At 53.6% G+C, this 18,029-nt stretch overlaps 2 protein-coding genes across 2 annotated transcripts; one reads left to right on the plus strand and one right to left on the minus strand.

Annotated features, from left to right (window-relative positions):
- Positions 1 to 40: 40 nt before the first annotated feature.
- RCHY1 (ring finger and CHY zinc finger domain containing 1) lies at positions 41 to 4,139 on the plus strand. Its single transcript, XM_042026845.1, has 9 exons — positions 41 to 168; positions 254 to 373; positions 1,128 to 1,243; positions 1,309 to 1,387; positions 1,643 to 1,687; positions 1,791 to 1,849; positions 2,176 to 2,202; positions 2,477 to 2,597; positions 2,814 to 4,139. The coding sequence occupies exons 1-9, from the start codon at positions 73 to 75 to the stop codon at positions 2,940 to 2,942; spliced, it is 792 nt and encodes a 263-aa protein (XP_041882779.1). The 5' UTR covers positions 41 to 72; the 3' UTR covers positions 2,943 to 4,139.
- A 3,482-nt stretch (positions 4,140 to 7,621) lies between these two features.
- Positions 7,622 to 18,029, minus strand: PARM1 (prostate androgen-regulated mucin-like protein 1). Its single transcript, XM_042026850.1, has 4 exons — positions 17,978 to 18,029; positions 9,809 to 10,486; positions 8,987 to 9,065; positions 7,622 to 8,418 (listed from the first exon to the last, which is right to left on the minus strand). The coding sequence occupies exons 1-4, from the start codon at positions 18,027 to 18,029 to the stop codon at positions 8,334 to 8,336; spliced, it is 894 nt and encodes a 297-aa protein (XP_041882784.1). The 3' UTR covers positions 7,622 to 8,333.

Raw genomic sequence — 18,029 nt, forward strand, 5'->3', positions numbered from 1 at the left:
AACTCCAGATCCTCCGGAACCGGCTGTGAGGAAGCGGAAGCGGGGGAGCGGGGCCAGGCGGCGGCGGCGGCCATGGCCATGGTGGCGGGGGCGGAGGGATGCGAGCAGGGATGCGAGCAGGGATGCGAGCAGGGATGCGAGCACTACCGGCGGGGCTGCCGGCTGCGGGTGGGTGAGCGGGGGGCGGCCGTGCCGCGGCAGGGGTGGTCGGCGATCCGTGCCCCCATCCATGCCGTGTCCCTTCCGTTCCCAGGCGCCGTGCTGCGGGAAGCTGTACCCGTGCCGGCTGTGCCACGACGGCGCCGAGGAGCACCAGCTGGACCGGTTCCGGGTGTCCGAGGTGCAGTGCGTCCGCTGCCGCCTCCTGCAGAAGGTGGGTCCGGGCAGCGGGGACGCGGAGGTCACGGCAGGGGTCAGATCGGGAGGCACCCCGCTGGGTCATCCGGTCGCACCTCCCTGCTCCAGCCGGATTATCGGGGTTACGGCCTGATGTTGTGTCAGGGGATAGTAGGAAAAGGTTCTTCACCCAGACGGTGAACAGGCTCCCCAGGAAAGTAGTCACGGCCCCAATCCTGACAAAGGGCAGGAAGCTTTTGGACAGTGCTCTCAGGCACCTGGTGGGATGCTTGGAGGTGTCCTGTGCAGGGCTAAGCATTGGACATAATGAGCTTTGTGGTCACTTTCCAACTCAGGATATTCTATGATCACAGTGCATATGGCACAGGGTTGTGTCCAGGCAGCTCTGGAATATCTCCAGTGAGGGAGACTCACAGCCTTTCTGGGCAGCCTGTTCCAGAGCACAGGAAGGAAGCTTTTCCTCCCATTGGGGTGGAACTGTCTCTGCATCAGCTTCTGCCCATTGCCGCTTGGCCTGTTTCCGGGCACCATGGAGCAGAGGCTGGTTCCATCCTCTTGGCACCTTCCACATCCCTCCAGACATTGAATAGATCCCGTCAACCATCCCTTATCAAGGCTGCATACCGAGCCAGCTCCCTTAGCCTGTCCTCATAAGAGACACGCTCCAGTCTCTTGATAACTCTGTAGCCCTCAGGCCTTGCTCAGGGAGCTCCATGCGCCTCTTGGAGCCCGGCACTGGCTGCAGCACTCAGGGTGTTCTGTCCCCTCAGGCCCAGCAGCGCTGCGAGGGCTGTGACAGCCTCTTTGGCGAGTACTACTGCGACATCTGCCACCTGTTTGACCGTGACAAGAAGCAGTACCACTGCGAGGAGTGCGGCATCTGCAGGTGCGTGCGGGCGGGCGGGCCCGCTTCCGCGGGGACCGGCCCTACCCTGACACCTTTCTCTGCAGGATTGGCCCCAAGGAGGATTTCTTCCACTGCTCCAAGTGCAATTTGTGCCTGAGCCTGAGTCTCCGAGGAAAGCACAAGGTGAGGATACACCGTTTACCTTCATATCTTAAAAAAATAGCACCTTAAACATAAAGCTGGATGTGCCTCAGCCCCATCTGAGGCCACAGGAGCAGGAGAGCAGTGGGTTCTCCTTCTCTAAATTCACCTAACAGCAACACAGAGGCCACTAATAGAAGACATAAGAAATTTTACATATTGGAACTTTACAGTTTAGAAAAACACAGATAACTGTACAGCAGGATAACTTTTTCTTCTCTTCTTCCATTTGCAAAGTGTATTGAAAATGTCTCCAGGCAGGACTGTCCGATATGTTTGGAGGTGAGCAGCTTCTTTTCATCTCCTGGATCTACTGTGTGGCCTTATTTTTGACTGTGTTTGAATTAATTTTCTTCTCTTTTGTCTGATGTTTGTCTCAAAACAGGATATTCACACGTCTCGTGTTGGAGCCCATGTTCTGCCGTGTGGTCACCTTCTTCACAGGTAAAGCAGACGCCTGAGAAAGGGGAGTGTCCGCTGCCTTGGGGGGGTGTTTATTCAGCAGCATCCAGTCTGTGTCAGCTTACAGCTGGTTCCTGAGGGACCCACATTGCGGGGGCAGTCTGCTTCACCAGGAAATATTTTCTTTAGGGAGGTTGTCTTCCTTCTGCAGTCAGTTTTCTATTAATGGGAATCTGTCTTCTCACTTGGCCTCGGAATGCTTTTAATTTCTGCTTTGGGGATACCTGTGTGGCTATTCCCATTGTGCAGCCCAGGTGTGTTACCTGTCAGTAATTCCATCTTCTTACTGATCTGTGTTTCCTTTTCAGAACATGTTATGATGAAATGCTGAAGGAGTAAGTATTTCCAAACATCTTTCCTCTTGGTATTATCCTGGTCCAAACATACTGCTCCAAGAGGCAAAGATCATCATGCCAATTCTGTACCAACTAACTTAAAGCCAGCTCCTAAAGGGATAAAGGGCATTTAATTTCCAATTCTGTGTGCAAAAACTTGCTGTTTCGTGGTCTTTGTTTGCCTGGTACAATATGAAACTTGCCCCTACGAATGGATTTGTTTCGTGGCCTCACTCCAGCTTCTGATTTAGACCTTTTGCCCGCTTTCTGGCAGAGGCTACAGGTGTCCTTTGTGCATGCACTCGGCGTTGGACATGACCAGGTACTGGCGCCAGCTGGACAACGAAGTGGCGCAGACTCCCATGCCCGCGGAGTACCAGAACATGATGGTGGAGGTAAGCCTTGCACCCTTGTCTGGTTTTCATGGATCTGTGCCTCGGAGTTACTGGCAGTAGAGGGCGCCAGGGACGTGTGCTGGATCAGGAGTCAGCCCAAGGGGTGGGGAATGATGAGGAAAAGTCACGTGCGGGCTTAGGGCGTTCATCGTTCATGTTTATATACACACACTGCTGGTGCTGCAGCTTCTCCTTCCCTTCCCTGTGTGCGTGCAGATCCTCTGCAACGACTGCAATGCCCGCTCCACGGTGCAGTTCCACCTCCTGGGCATGAAGTGCCGGAACTGCGAGTCGTACAACACGGCCCAGGACGGGCGCTGCCGGCTGTCCTTGGAGGAGCAGTGACCGGGATGCGCGCGGCGTTCGGCCGGACGGGGAACGCTCTGCCGTGGGAGAGACTGTTTTACAAACAAAGCAACTCTTGTCAGTAAAAATTCCAGTATTCCAAGTTCAAGGAGTTCTTCACTGCGTCAGGGAGCAGGGAGCTTAGAAGAGCAGCACGAGGAGATGGGATGAGCAGCTGATGCAGCAGCAGGAGGGGTTTTGGGGCAGCTGAAGGGGAAAGGAGGTGGAGGTGCAGCTCTCGGGGAAAACGGGTCGCTTTGAGAGGCCTTTTCTGCAGGGTTGTGTGCGAGGACGCGGCGTTCCCCGGGAACGACGTGTGTGTGCCGGGGCCCCGGAGCCAGCGCTGCGGGCACTGCCCAGGGGCAGCGGGCAGGAGCGGCATCCTTGGCTCCCTTCGTGTGGTGTCACCTGAGTGTACAGAATTCCCTTGAAACAAGGGAATTGCTCTGGCTGCTGGGATGAGCAGCGGGAAGATGCAGCTGCAAAGCCCCCCTTTTTCCCCTGGACACCCACCCTGACTTGCTGCCGTCCCTTCACTCAGATTCCTTTGCCAGCTGCAGTCGCTTTTTTCCCCATTTCTTTCTCGTTTTGCTTTGTTCACTGGCAAAGGCACAGGTGGTGCAGGGTTTTAGACACACCCGTAGCCTGATTTTGCTGGTTGAGTACCTGAAGTGGAGCACATACGTCACATCAGGCTGAGTCTAAGGTGTTCACTGAAATAAGAGCAGTCCAGAGGCACTCCAGTAGTGCAGGGACCAATTTTCTGTGGTTTTGGTGTTTGTTAATGGTAAAACCTCCCTGGGGAGAGAAAATGGGAGGGTGAACGACTGCCTTCTTAAATAAAAACCCCAACCCCAGCCTTCTTTGTGTAATATCCTGCCCGAGGTGTTTTGCAGTCTTAAATCTTGCAGAAAATTCCTGATTTCTCTGAATTTCACATGCAGATACTTTACAGTAATAAGATATAAAAAAATGTCAGTTACTCTTCAGGTGACGACTACTCATTTTTGATTTGTTCTATTGTAAAATGAGCTTTTCTTAATCCAACAGTGCCCCATTCTGTATGGAATATTTAGGCTTTGGATGATAGCTATTGTAGCTTGCCTTGACAGGGGTATCTTTTTCTGGAGCACTTTTCTCACTGCTATAAATAAATGGAAAATAACGTCTCTATTAAAATAAACGAATGACACTGTGCGTGATGTGCTCTTCTTTCACGCATGTACTCCCTGGAAATTCCCAGCTGCGTTTAAACCGTGATTCAGTGCTGAAGAATGGTTGGATGTGGGGAGGTGTGAGGCCTGAGACACTGTTAGGAAAAGAAGTGCTTTGCTTTTACGAGCTCCTGTGTTCTCGTATTTTTGTTTTGTGGTGCCAGCAAGACTGCCTGCTGCTTTGGTTGGCACCTGGTGACTCCACCTCCTTCCCTGGATGGAGACCTGCTCCCAGGTAAGCCTGGAAGTGCCAGTGGAGCTCCCATCATCCTGCAGGAGTTGTCATCCCAGAAAACTGGCCAAGTAGCCTTGGAGTGTGTTGCTAATGGTAAAACCGTGCTGGTCAAGTCCACAACCAAGCAGGTTTGCTGTTAAATTTTAATTTTTAAATTAAAGCTCATTTTATTCCAGCTGGAAATATTCCTGGAGGAGGCTGGAAGAAAACCCTTAGTTGAGCCGAGCTTTGGAAGAGCAGTTCATGCTGAACTTTGGTGTTGGGAAGGAAAATGATTCATGGTATGGGATCTGGGTGATTTTGACCTTTTGCTCTCCTGTTTTTGGTGTTTGCCTCTGGAAAGTGCACGAGGGAATGTGAATGCCGAGGGAATGCCGAAGCGCTGTTTGGTGCGTTTGACGTGGCACGCAGCCCTTAACTCCCTTTGCCAGGGAATAAATCGCACAGCAGGAAAAGGAATGGCATTTTGAGGGGATAAAGGACAATGGAGGGGATAAAGACAGGCAGGGAGCTGCTTTATGGGATGGGAGGTGCCGCACGGAGCTTGGCCACCCTGTCTGTGGAGATGCAGCCGATGGGAGTGGGAAGGATGCTCGATCAGGACACTGAGATGATCCTGGGATGGAAGCAGCAGCTGCCTTGGCCAGAGCTTGCCCGCTGGCTATGGGAGCTGTTGGGAAGCTCCCGCACTCCCTGCCACCCGGAATCCAGCCTTGCTCACCCGTCTGGGCCAGAATGGGGAGCAGATGGGATTATTGCTGCCTTGTGGGAAAAATGTGGAGTTCCAGCAAGCGTAGGGACTGCAGCCACACACAAGGTCACGGAGCTGTTAAGAAAGCCAGGGCCTGCTGGAGTGTGCGGAACTCGGGAGAGGGACTCGGGAAGGTAGCAAATGGAACCATGCAGGACTGGGGGGCTCGGCTGAGCCCTGCATCCCATGGGAAGGTGCAGGACGATGGCTCAGGAGCTGTGGGGAACGGGGATCCCCAGTTTGGGGCTGGTTTGATGCCTGTGGTGTGGTTTTGGCTTGCTTCAATAACATCATTTGGGGTGGAAGTGGGGGTGTTCTGTGTTAAACCTCTGGTTTCAGCTGCCCCCTCCAGCTTTCCCAGTGCTGGGACTGATGTCTTGCCCCTGCCTGGGGACGGAGAATCTGTGTCTAAATTTCCAACTGGAAGGAACGCAGCGAGGGAGAGGCTCCTCGTGTTGTGCTATTTATACCTCGGAGGGGCAGCCTCTGCAGTCTCTGCAGATCCAGCTCAGCCCAGGGCTGTGCCGGGACCTCTGCACTGGAAACGGGGCAGTTTCCTTGGATTTGCTCCTTCATGGTCCCAGCTGGAGTTGGGTTCTGACACCTGAACCGATTCCTGTGCCTAACAAGCAGCCAGGAGGCTGCAACCAGGAGCTACTCATTGCTACTCACTCCAGTAATTCCACCAGGAGCCTGAGGAGATGACGCTCGGAAGCACGTGGATGATATATGGGAATATTCACCAAGGAGCCAAACAAGAGCATAATTAGGGAGGCCAGAGGGAGTCTGGAAGCGGTGATAAAGCAGCCGGCGGCTCTGCGGCGAGGGCAAGGAGGGAGAGCTGGAGCGGGATCGCGTCATCCCGCGGGCTCGGGGAATGGGATGTTCCACACGGAGCTATGCGAACTATTTTTTTCTGTATAAATAAAATATCTCTGAGATGAAACGGAGCCAAAGTGGGGGGGACGTGAGGGAGCTGGGAGGAGGTGGAATTGAGCCAGAAGTGGGGGAGCCTTTGGGAAAAATGGGATTTGCTGGTTTTGCACATAAGACAAGCTGGTAGCAGTGTTAACCCCATTGGTTTTTAAAAGAGAAGGGAAAAAGGCCTTTTTTGCGGCGTGTCCTGGTTGCTTTTCCCCCTTTTTCCCTGCTATACTCGTGTGGGACAGAAACCCCTCAATAAGCCGGAGGGTCTGAGGCAGGAATGTGAGAGGGGTATTTGAAGCCATTGCCTGGAACACAGGCATCCTCCCTCTGATGGCATTACCCCCCAAAATAAAGGGCTTTTTCCACTTGGCAAACACATCTGTTATTCCCTAGGCTGCCCTGTGCCTTGGCTCATGTTGCCAAATAGTTCTGGAGATGTAAACACATTATCCACATCCATATCATCCATGTCATAGGGCAGCTGCACTGGAAATAAAGGCACTGTGGATGGTGTCTGATCCCAGGGAAGTGAGGAATCTGTTTTCACCCCAGGATATCCCCAAAAATATGTACAGCTTCTTCCTTGCATTGTAGGCAAGAGAGAGTCATTCATTTTGAGCATCCAGGCACAGTGTTGAGCAGGAAAACTGACACCCCATTTATGTCCTCCTTCATGAAAAAGGAACTTAGTCCCTTGGGATTATATATGTATTTTAAGTGAAGGTGATGGCTTTTCCTCTCCCTTTTTCCCCTCAGTCTAGCAGCAGCACCACGACACCCAATTTATTTCAAGAGAAGAGAGGTGGTGGGTTTTTAACTCAGTTTGTGTTTTTTCTTAGCCAGGGTGGCCTAATTCACTGCTTATTGGGTGCCAAAAAGGTGAAAAGGAATTTTGCTCATCCTAAGCATCTTCAAAGCCTGTGCTGCCCTGTGTATGCTCCCAGCCCAAATAGTTTTCCGGGCTGGCTGTGGTTGGGAGGTGCAACAACCATTCCCAGGTTTGTTTTCTGTTTTCACCAAGTTTGAACTAAAAAAGAGGTTGAGGAACCCACAGCAGAGTTGAAAGGATGGACCCCTGAACAGGCTGAGAAAGGCTCAGGAGGAAAAGGAAAATGCACAATGATTGCACTTCTTTTTGGGAAGCAGAGCTGCCCTCATTTCTCCTGACCTTTCCAGGTGCCTGTGGTGGCGCCGGCCACATCTATTACGCTCCCTTGATGGAAATCCAGAGATGATGCATCTCTGGCAGGAAGCAATCATGGAAATGCCCCAAGCTTTGATGTTTGCAGGGATGCTCCATTTAGGAGGCAGGGCAAACAGCAGAGCTTGTTCCCAAAGCCTGCACCACCTGTACCGGGACACCCCAAAGGTTTGCAGCGCCATTTAATGCTGGTTTGTTTATTTATTAAGGTCACGTGGACTGAGGGCTTTGCTTTCCACTGCCAGGGAATTTAGCCAGAGGGAGAAGTGGCTGAACCTCCCGTTCCCAGACCAGCCCTGCCGTCAGCCGCCCCCAGCCTCCCCGCACTAAGAGCTGAACACAAACTGGGGATTGAAAGAACACTCCGCTGTATTTTAGCAGCCAAGTTTTTTAAGGATTGGAAACAAAGCTGTGGAGCAAGCAGCCACGTGTGAAATGGATGGTCAGTGCATCTTCCCATGGGCTCCTGGGCTGCTTCTGGGACCAAAAACCCCACAATTAAACGGAAAAAATTAAATTAGGAACTTCTGCACAGAAGCACCGGTGGGAAAAGGAAGGGAGCAGCGACTGAGCAGCCCCACAACTGTTCATGGCTCCTGGTGAGACAAGGCAAAGGATTTCATAGCAGGGCAACACAGGGAAGTGATTTTAGGGAAAGGGACATGTCAAAGCACAGGAGACCCTGGCACACTGCTGGCTCTGGCTCAGCAGCCCCCCACTCCCCCCCAAATCACAGAGCAGCAGCATTTCAAAGGATGCCACAGCACTGGCTGAACCTCCATCCTCTCCCTTGACCTCCCCAGCCCTTTCCCCTGGGGAATTTGGGTTCCCTTGCCTACAACAAGTGGCTGACCTGCACCAGGACCCAGTTTCCTACTCAAAGGCCAAAATTCAGGTTTATTGTGAGCACTGCACACCCGCCCTCCAGTTCTGGTCATCCAGCAGACCCGTGGTAATCCTGCCTGAGGCAGGGGCTTCGTGCCCGGCATCTCCTCAACAGCGGATGCTCTGCTGCAGAAGCGCTTATAAATTAAGGATTTATGGGGTTTTTTCTTCATCCCTGCTAGGAATCATCATAGAGAGGGTTGTTGTAGTTGCCCCAGGAGCCATAGTCGTGGTCGTCCAACAGCCTTCCATAGGAGGAGTGCCTGCCAGGGAAAGCAAACCGGTTACTTTGAGGATTTATTAGTTATTTTGCCATGGGATGAGGAAATATTAATGCAAGGGCTCCCTAGGTCAGGCTTTGGGATATTTAAAGAGGAAGCACCAGGAGAAGTGAAGAGAAGCCCAGGCTGAATTTTGCCCCCGTTGAATGAGATTGGACAGGGCAGGGAATTAAAACAAGACCTTTGCTCATCTCAGCTGTCAGCAAAGCCTCATTAGGGATGCTCAGCACTGGGCTCTGCTGCTGTTTATTGTCCCAGTGACAGCGAGACCCACGGCAGCAGCTTTCCCAAGGGATAATTACTGGTTATGACTATGCTGAGCAGCGTCTCTGGCATTTCAGCAAGGCTATTGTAAAATGAGGAACTGAAACTCTGCTTTCCAGTATAGGAGTGGTAAGAAACGGAGCCGTGCTGGCACCAGAGGCTGCACATTTGCCCTGCTGGGCTTGGGGACAGCGTCTTGCTGGGGCTTTGCATCATCCTTGTGATGGTGAGAGAGGCTGCAGGGAGCCTCGGGGGGGGGGGGCGGCCACCCCAAAACCAGCCTTACCTGATCTTGAGGTACGCGGCTGCCCCGAACACCAGCACCACCACCACGATGACCGTCACGGTTATGGCCACGATGCTCCCTGTGGATGATCCATCAGAAAGGGCAGGGCTCAGCCCCCTGAGTCCCAGCTCCGTGGCACACATCCCACATGCCAGCTGCTCCCAATTCACCCACGCCAGCCATCTCTGATGGGGGGAATATTCCCTCACTGCTTCCCAAAGAGGATGCTGGGCCCCCCTCTATTTTTGCAATGATCTCCTTCCCATAGAAGCAGGGCAAGTAGATTTAGGATGAAACACAGCTGGGCTTTGCTTGGGCACTATGGACTCACTCTTTGATGCTCCTCCCAGCACCAGGCAGCATTTAGTGCTGAGCCAAGGCTAGAAAATGCTTCAGATCTCCCCTTTTCCAGCCATATGGAGCACTTTTAAGCTACCTGTGTTTGCACAAGGGGACAGGGAGAAGCTCGTGTCAGCTTCCTGAGGTCTCCAGGAGGGAGAATTAAAACCTACATCATCCTAAGTCAGGCTGCACCCACCATCCAGCCATTTTTTTCCTCTCATCCTTAAGTGCTTCAAGTCAAATTTAGAACTGAGGATTTTATTCACATCTCCAGGCAACTGAGATTTGTTATCTACCACTCCTGGTCTCTGCCAGTGGATCAGATGACACAGGCTCCCCCAGGAATTTTGCCCCCAGGAATGATGCTCTCAGGAAGCTGACCACCTCCTCCCTTCCAGTTCAGGGGTCTGCCCCTCCCGTGTGAGCACCCTGATGCTGACATGATATCTCTGTATGCACATGGGGAGCCATGGTGCTCACCTGCACTCAGCGCACGCGGAACCTCCTCCATGGTGACTCCGGTGGTTTTCTCGGAGGCCGTGGCCTCGGCTTGGGTGGGGCTCATCACAGTCACTGGGGGGGATGTTGGCTCCATGGCCAGGCTCGATGCCATGGCCAGCGTCCCCAGGGAAGGGACGTCCTTGGTCAGCAGCGGCGGCTGGGTAGCGCCAGGGCTCACGAGGACAGGTGTTGGGGACAAGCCCATCCTGGGAGGTGAGGAGGGATCACTGGTGGGAAGGGAAGAGGGAGGTGATGGTGCAGCTGTGCCCGTGGGGCTGGAAGCTGCCCCCAAATCCATCATGCTTCTTGCCAGGCTGGCAGTGTTTGCTGTCCGGAGAGTTGGGGATGTCTCCAAGGTGGGTGGCCCTGGGCTGGGGCTGGAGGCTCCGTCTGTTGTGGCCGTGGAGCTCTCGGTGACCGAGACAGGAGCAGGGGACAGTGCTGCCACAGGGGTGGTGGCATTGTGGCCATCCCCCTCCACGGGTCTGGAGGACGTCCCATCTCTGGAAGGTCCCGTGGACAAGGGCAGCGAGGGCTGGCCTGGAGCTGGAGTGGGGACATCTGCATCCCTGGAATCTGGTTTCACTGGGACACCCCCCCAGAGGAAGGGGGGGCTGATGGGGCTGAGGGGTGATTCCGGGGAGTCATCGCCCAGTCCTAGGAGTGAGACAAAGAAATGTGAATAACAGGGCAATCCTTGGGGCAAGCTGGTGTTTGGGAGAGCACTGAAGGGTTTGGGAATTAAGCTGGAAATAAGTTTGGGTTTTAAAAAGCTGAGAGCCATCTGAAATAAAGAGATGGGAAGTACAGCTGAGTACCTAGAGGTGAGGTTTAAACCAGCCAGTTGTCCTGGCATAAATCAGCTCCATTTTTCCCCCAGTTTAGGATACCCCCATCCCCAATCACCCCCTCCATCTTCCCAGCATCTCCTCCCAGCAGGAGGAGAAGAAGCTCCTCCTCACAGCAGCCACCGTGCAGCTGGGAATGATAACACAAGACGCCTCTTTCTCCTCTCCCCCCATTTCCTTGTGCATTCATTCGTCTCCATTTCTTAGCATGAAGATGAGTCATTTCTCCCTCTGTCCCCACCAGCTGACTGCTGGGGCTTTCCCCCCCCTTTCAAGGGCTGAACTCAGCACTGGTCCAGCACTGGCCCCCTCAGTGTGGTGAGGGGAGCATGCCAGCACTGCATGACATTGGGAGGCATTTTTATTCCATCTATTCATTTATTTACACCCCCAGAGCATCCCAAGCCCAGCACTGGGAAGAGCAGGAACTCACTCCAGCTGCAATGAACTAATTATGAGTGTGGAGGACAGAAACATTCAGTGCCTGTGTGTAGAAACAATGGGATCTGGCACTGGCGAGCAGGGACTCATTAATCCAGCCATAATTTCTTCCATTGGTTCTGTGGATACCCATGGGAAGGACCCCATTTCCCAAGCAAAAGGGTCTTGGAGGTGGGACTGAGGCCATGGCTGCTCTTCTCTCCTGAGGACAAGCACTTGGAGATGCCTCTGAGCTTTCACCCTCCTCAGGCTGAGGATACAGCCCTTAGGACAGGGGAGAGGAGAGGAATGACAAGCTGGAATCTGGTTACTCAATAAGCCATCTGGCCACCACAGCAGCAGCGAGGCCTCGACCAAGGATCCTTCACACCAAGGTTCAGAATCCATCTGTATTTCAATAATCCTTGCCCCAGCACACCTGGACATTTCAGATTTCTCCTGCAGGTACCAGACAGCCTCCGCAGCCCAACGAGCCCACCAAGCACAGCAGGATCCTCCCAGGGCTGGGAGCACCTCGGAAGTTTGTTACCTCTGTAAATGTAGATGCTCCCAGTCTCTCAGGGATACAGGCAGCTTTCCACCTCTCTGCAAAGCCACCCTGACGTCCCAAAGTGCTTGGGGTCAGCGGAGCTCCCATGATCTGCCTGAACTTTGGAGGCAAACCAATAGGGAGCTCGGGAAGCTGGCAGTGCTGCTAGCCTGGATGAGTCAGGAACTTTCCGATAATATCTAAGGGGTATAAATTCGGAGGCTGAGCCAGAACTGGAGGCAGGAACAATCTTTGGCTGCTGGCTGAGCACTCCTGGCCAAGGAGGTCACAAGTCACAGGGACTCTTCCCAGGAGAGCGAGCACGACCGAAGGCACTTCTCAGCTCAGCCCTGGTCTTCCCTGTCTCTCCCTGTGAGCAATCCGTGCCTGTGCCAGTGCTGGGCTATCCCCTTCTTCCTCCAAGCCATCCGCTCCATAGGTGATCTGGGACCCAGCCACTGCCCTTGGGGTCTCACCCACAGGAGGTAACCCCAGGAAATCCCGGCCATAGAGGCAATGCAGGCTGCTTCTGAATGGAGTTAGGATGAAGGGACACAAAGGACCCCGGTGAGGGCCCCCTTGGCTCATGCTCCACATATCCCCATCCATATCACTGCACCCAGCTCATGGGCAACCTGTCCCACAGATGGGCGATTCCCAGTCTATCTGCAAGTCCTGTCCTCTACCAACGCATCTGAAAGGGAAAATCAAAGGGAAAACAAAAGCCAAGGAGAGCTTTCCTTTGTTTCCCCAACACCTGGTCTGCAGGAGGTGCTGCTGGGAGCAGGAAACAGAGCAGTGCCCTGGAACAAGGGACAAAATACACAACTGCAAAACTTCATTCACGGCTAAAAGCACCTCGACAAGGGCCTGTCAGAGGGACCGAGGGATGTTAGCTCCCAGAGGATGCCGAGCACAGCTGAGCCCTGAGGAATTTGCTCATCTAATTCACTTAAAGCAGTTGACCACTCTGCTGGAATCCAGCACGGAGCCGAGGCAGGGGACTGCCAGCACCAGGCAACCACCCGGGAAAGCAGTAGTGTCACACTCCAGAGCCCCATAGGAGCTTTGGAAAGTCCTTTTTCTAGATTTTCTTCACCAGAAAACAGCCAAGGAAAGAAGAACCCAAAGCCTGTCACTCAAATACCCAGCTCTCGGGGAATATTAGCCCTAACCATGTGCCAACCTAAGGAAGGAGCCTGATGGATTCTCTCTCTCTCCTGCTGCCATGCTGCTCTCCTGGCTCCTGGAAGCCACACAGAGGGACAGGTCTTGCCCTTGCAGGAGCTGAGCAATGCTCATGCTCCTCTTGGGAAAGAGCTGCTTGACCTGGGCTGGCAGCCTCTCCAGAATGCATTTCCCAGGCACTCCAAAAGCTATTGCAGCAAATCCTAAATTGCTCTGCCAGCTGAAACGCAGCATAAAAGCCACCAGAGAACATCTCCAGCCCGAGTGAATGACATCAGATTGGAGCAGCCACGCCGCAGCAAACAAACATCCACTGATAAGGCAGAGATAGAGCTTTTATCAAGCTTCACTTCAGAACTCATCGCCTCTGACACAGCCACGGGAGATCCACATGACCTAAGCCACACGCCTGCTCTCAGCCCAAATTAACTAAAGCACCCAAGCCCCAGCTGCAGCCAGGGATGCTCCTCGAGCAGCCAAGGCCAAAGGGATAATGAGAGTTTCCATAACATGGATATCATTTGTTCTGCCTGCCAGCAGCAGATCCTGGCTGTACTTCCACAAGGAACCCAGCCACCTGTTCTGAGCAAGAAATGCAACAACAGGAGAAAAACGAGGAGAGCTGCTGGATGCACACACCACCCTGTGCTTGTGCAGTCAGCCTGGGTACCACTTTCTACTCCAGTTCAGCAGCTGGTTTGGGGCAAACACCCAAAAAACACAAGTAACCAAGACCATACCTAAGGATCACACTTAGCTTTTAAGCAAAACGCCGTAGAAACCTCAGTCTTTAATCACAAGAGTGAGCAAAAGGAGACCTTTTGCTAGTCCTGTAGTGTGCTGCTTCTCCACCAAATGCTGATGACAGAACAGCCCTGAGTCCCCTGACTGTGCCTTGGTTTATAACCAGGTTAAGTGATGCAGAGCAATAAAACAATCTGTATTTAAAAGTAAGTACGGATTTCCTGCTCATGACCTCGTTGGCTCGGCTTTGGTTTCTGTGGCTGGGGATTCCTGTAACTTGTGCTGGTTTTTTTGTAGTTGCCCTCCCCCTTGGTAATGCTCAGGTTTAGCTTTCATTGTATTGCTTTGCTACAAAACCAGCAGCATCTGGCTATGGATGGCAAAAGCTCTCCCTAAAGCGCCTGGGACTAAGCCAAACTGGTTTTTGCTTTGGGTTCAACGAGTTTTTCCAGCTGTTCAGCCCTGCACTGCCTCACCTTCCCCATCACCATGCAGTTTGGGATCTGGGGATGTTCACTTCTCGCTGGCTGGAGGGCCCATCTGCAGTGCACAGGGGTGATTGAGCTCCGTGCTGATATGGGGGAAGGAACTGTGGTGGTTGGTTTGGGCCTTTAACTTGTGTCTCTTTCTCTGGGGCACTGCTGTGGACTCCTGCCTCATTATCCCCAAGAAACATGGATGATGGGGAGGTCTGGGAACAGCTCTGCAGGCTCTAAGCTCTGCCTCACACCCACCAAGCTTTCCATGCCATCACAGAAGGAACATCCAGAGCTGGATTAGTGATGGGAAAGGGTGACTCCTGGGGGTATCCCTGGCTTGAGGTGAGCAGCAAAGCTCCAGCACTGCATGTTAGAAGCAGCATGCCTGGCTGACGTGCTGCTCCACTCTTTCCTGCTCTCTCTCCTCTGTTTTCAGTGCCAGGGTCTGCTGGCGATGGTATGAAACCAGTTCTGTGAGGAGGAAGAAACCAAGGGAGAAAACCAGGGGCCAGAAACACACCAACAGGTAAAAGGCAAAGCTATTCCCTGTCTGTGTGGAGAAGCCAAGGCCGTCAGACTCAATAAATCTGCAGTTGCTCTGATTCACTGGCAAGCCAAGCTGGCTTCCTGCATGATTAGTTTTATTCTGCTGCATGGTCGTTAAGTGGTTTAGGTCTAATTGCTCTGAAGCTTTCTGTAGCTAAGAGAAACAGCTACACAATAGAAATCCATGTGCTGGGTCTGTGTGTCCCTCGCCATCCCGAGCCTCTGGCCCAACCATGCAGCTGGCCAGGACACCCTGGGGATGTCCCTCCCTGAGGATGGGGCCGCTGCTGAGCCAGCCCATCAGTATCCACCTCCCTGGATGCACCAGCACCTCTCGGAGATGCACAGCCTCTTGCAAAAGGGAAGAGCAAAATCCCTGTGGCCAAATAAAGGTGGGGGCTCTGGGAATCTGGCAAGCAGTGAGGTCCTCCCTGGCTGGGGAGCAGCAGCTCCTCTTCTCCAGGCTGTGGCACGGGAGGAATGGGGCTAATGTGGAGGACTGGTTCACTCTTGCACACTCTCCAGACCCTGAGGAATGCTGTTGCAGGCAGACTCCCCTTGAGGAAGCAGGAGGAAAGCTCCACCACCCTGCCATCTCTGCTCTTCCCAGCTGAAAACAGCTTTTAAAATTCACATGGTTCCCTGCATGCTGCATGGTCCCTCATTCCTTGCCTGGGGTGGGTGTCCAAATTCTCCCCAGGCACCACCCGCCCCATGATCCAAACCCAGAGGTGAGGACCGTTGGTGGCACAACGAATCCACCCTTCACGCAAAGGAAGTGTGGGGTTTCCCCCCCCCAAAGCTAAGTGTTGCCTAATTACTCAACTCAGGAAGCCCTTGATCCTGATGCTGCAATGAAAGTATAGCAGAGAAGAAGGTGAAGAGGAACTTTTGGGTAGTTTTTCCCTCCTGAGAGTGACAGAACACCCTCTGGCTAGTGGTCAGCCCGTACAGCCAGAGGTATCTGATGAGGACCTGGGGTAGAAAGCAGTATTTGGCAGCACCAGCTCTTTCTAAAATGGTGCTTTGCTTGTTGAAGTGAAAAATGCATTAAGTACTGCAAGTTGTATTCTTGAAACATGCAAACAGGTGCCACGCTGTGCTGATCTGCCTGGGGAAGGGGAATAAGGGATCTCATGGGAGGAGATGCTGTTTGTTGGCTCTTTGGGCTGGGAGCTGGCAGATGGACCTGCCTGCTTGGGACACCTCGCAGGACTTTTTCCCAGGCACATATCTTGGATATGGATCTGGGGCCAGCCAGGAGTTTTGCAAGCAGCAGCTCTGCCCAAGTGACAACTCCCCACCTCCCTAATTTTCCTGGCCGGCTGCTAATTAGTGCTTCTAGGTGCAGCTTCCAACATGCATCAGGCCCATTCCAGCCCCTCCCAGGGGGAGAAGCAGCTGGGTTCAGCAGAGGAATTTCAGAGCATCCTCTGGTATTAGAGGCTGATTGCTTGCTGGGCTGGGAGAGGAGATAATTACCCATCTCCACTGTCCTTCAGCTCATGGGGGAGCAGAGTACTTCAAGATTTGCCTCCTCAATGGCAGCTTAAAACAGCCCATGAGGCTCCAAGACCCCCAAAAAGCAGCTCCTCCACCCCAGAATCTCCATGAAGAAGCACTCAAAACCTTAAAAGCCAAGACCTGCTTCTAAAAGGTACTTAAAATGTCTCAGCTGGGGCACAGGGGGAATTACTGAAGGGGAAAGCAGGCTTGGGGCTGGGCACCACGTCAGGAAAGCAAAGCAGGTCTCAATTTACATCCAGAGTAAGGAGTAATAATAACAGGATAAAAACTTCCTTGTGCGAGACGCTGTTATTTCATTACGTGGCCAGGCAAAGCCCAGACTTATTTTACTCCTGGCCAGTGACGTCCTTGCTGTCATTCTTCATCCTGAAGAATGAGCTTGAAGCATATTTAAATTGTGCTTTGTGTTTCCTCCCAAGTGAGATATATATAAATATCTATAGACATATATAGATATTTACACAATTAAAAAAAAAATTATTTCAATGGGAACAAAAGTGTTGTAGAAAGCATCTGAAAGATGCTCTAGGGCTGTTTGAGAGCAGCCTGAGAGCCATGGGACCAGAGTCCAGGGAAATCTTTTCTGTTTCTTCTGCCAATCCTCGCGGGCATTGGTGCTTTAGAGAGGGATGGTCGTGGGAACAGCTTTGGGTTTGGCCCGGGCGCTGGGAAAAACCCGCCTCCCAACCCCAAAGGTTGACTCCCAGCAGAGACTGGCTGCTTTGGGGGCAAACTTGGGCCAGGGAGGAGAACGTGAAGGAGGAGAAGAGCATCCCCAGCATCGCTGCGGAGCAAAATGCTCATCCCCATCCCTCCCAAACGCATTTGCTCGGAAAACACAGAAACAGGAGCTCGCTGGCAAATCCCCCCTTTACGGGGAGAAATATTCATCCAGCTCTCCCTCCCCTCGCGCCCCTGGGGTCACTTATCCAGGCGAGATCTCCCACATGCTGGCGTGGTCCGGGGTGACATTTTGGGGTCCTGCAGCCACGACCTGCCCAGGGGCTGGTGTGGGGACGTGGTGCTGGCTGCGGGCTGTCACAGGGAGCTCAGCCCTGGCTCAGCCCCGTCCCCTCGCGCTGCTCTGCCGGCAGCAATGTGACAGTGACAGCTCAGCCGATGGATTTCTCCTCGCGCGCGTCCCCGGTTACGCAAGTGTGTTTCCCATGTTTCTGAGCAAGCCGCTCCTCGTGTTTATTAAAAGCCCAGCCTGGGCGGGTGGAGGGGTGACCTGCGCTCGCTGTCGCGTCAGCCGGGGACAGAACTGTCTCCTCTGACTGTCTCAGTGGGGGGAAGATGTCAAATCGGGTGTTTCTGTGGGATGGGGAGGCTGGTGCCGCCGGGGGGAGATGCCTGGAGCTGAGGGGAAAGCGCCAGGGGCTGGGGGTGTGGGAGCCTCCGCTCAAGGCCAGGGAGAGCCATAAAAGCTCTTTCAAAGCAGTGACCATGGAGCGAAGGGGGATGCGGGACTGGGGGTGAGTCCAGCCCGGGCAGGGGGTGCCCGTGAGGAGAAGCCGGTGGTCCCATCGAGTTGTCTTCCTTCAGGGCAGTCGGGGACTCTGCTGGGGACCCCTCTGAGGGGCAAGGGGTGAGGAAAAGAAGGGCGAAACACCTCTTGCCCGACCCCACCGGTGTCATTGGCGGTGACCCCCCTCACGGGGGCTGTGAGTGGGACCCGTGGTGGGGGCTTGCTCTGCGGAGTCCTTCTCCGGGAAGAAGCCGGGCTGTCCCCGGCAAACGCGGGGGCTGCCTCCTTCCCCGTCCCCACCGCATCGCTCCCAGCCCGACACGGGGGGTCCCCGGCGTGTCCCCCCCTGCCCATCCCGGTGCGGCGGCGGGCGCTTACCTGCCGGGAGGAGGAGGAGGGCGAGGAAGAGGAGGCGGCAGTAGCAGCCCAT

The sequence above is a fragment of the Corvus kubaryi genome, unplaced genomic scaffold (assembly GCF_017639235.1).
Source record: "Corvus kubaryi isolate FWS band 111438036 unplaced genomic scaffold, C.kubaryi_AGA036_p1.0 37292, whole genome shotgun sequence".
In the NCBI taxonomy this organism is placed as follows: domain Eukaryota; kingdom Metazoa; phylum Chordata; class Aves; order Passeriformes; family Corvidae; genus Corvus; species Corvus kubaryi.

Bases quoted from the DNA above. Each gene is read 5' to 3' on its own strand.
- PARM1 (XM_042026850.1), bottom strand. From the start codon at position 18,029: ATGGGCTGCTACTGCCGCCTCCTCTTCCTCGCCCTCCTCCTCCTCCCG. The intron at 10,487-17,977 runs GTAAGCGCCCGC...TCTCACTCCTAG, and splicing joins CCTCCTCCTCCTCCCGGCAG to GACTGGGCGATGACTCCCCG. The intron at 8,419-8,986 runs GTAAGGCTGGTT...TTTCCCTGGCAG, and splicing joins GCCGCGTACCTCAAGATCAG to GCACTCCTCCTATGGAAGGC.
- RCHY1 (XM_042026845.1), top strand. From the start codon at position 73: ATGGCCATGGTGGCGGGGGCGGAGGGATGCGAGCAGGGATGCGAGCAG. The intron at 1,388-1,642 runs GTGAGGATACAC...CCATTTGCAAAG, and splicing joins GTCTCCGAGGAAAGCACAAG to TGTATTGAAAATGTCTCCAG. The intron at 2,203-2,476 runs GTAAGTATTTCC...GCTTTCTGGCAG, and splicing joins TATGATGAAATGCTGAAGGA to AGGCTACAGGTGTCCTTTGT.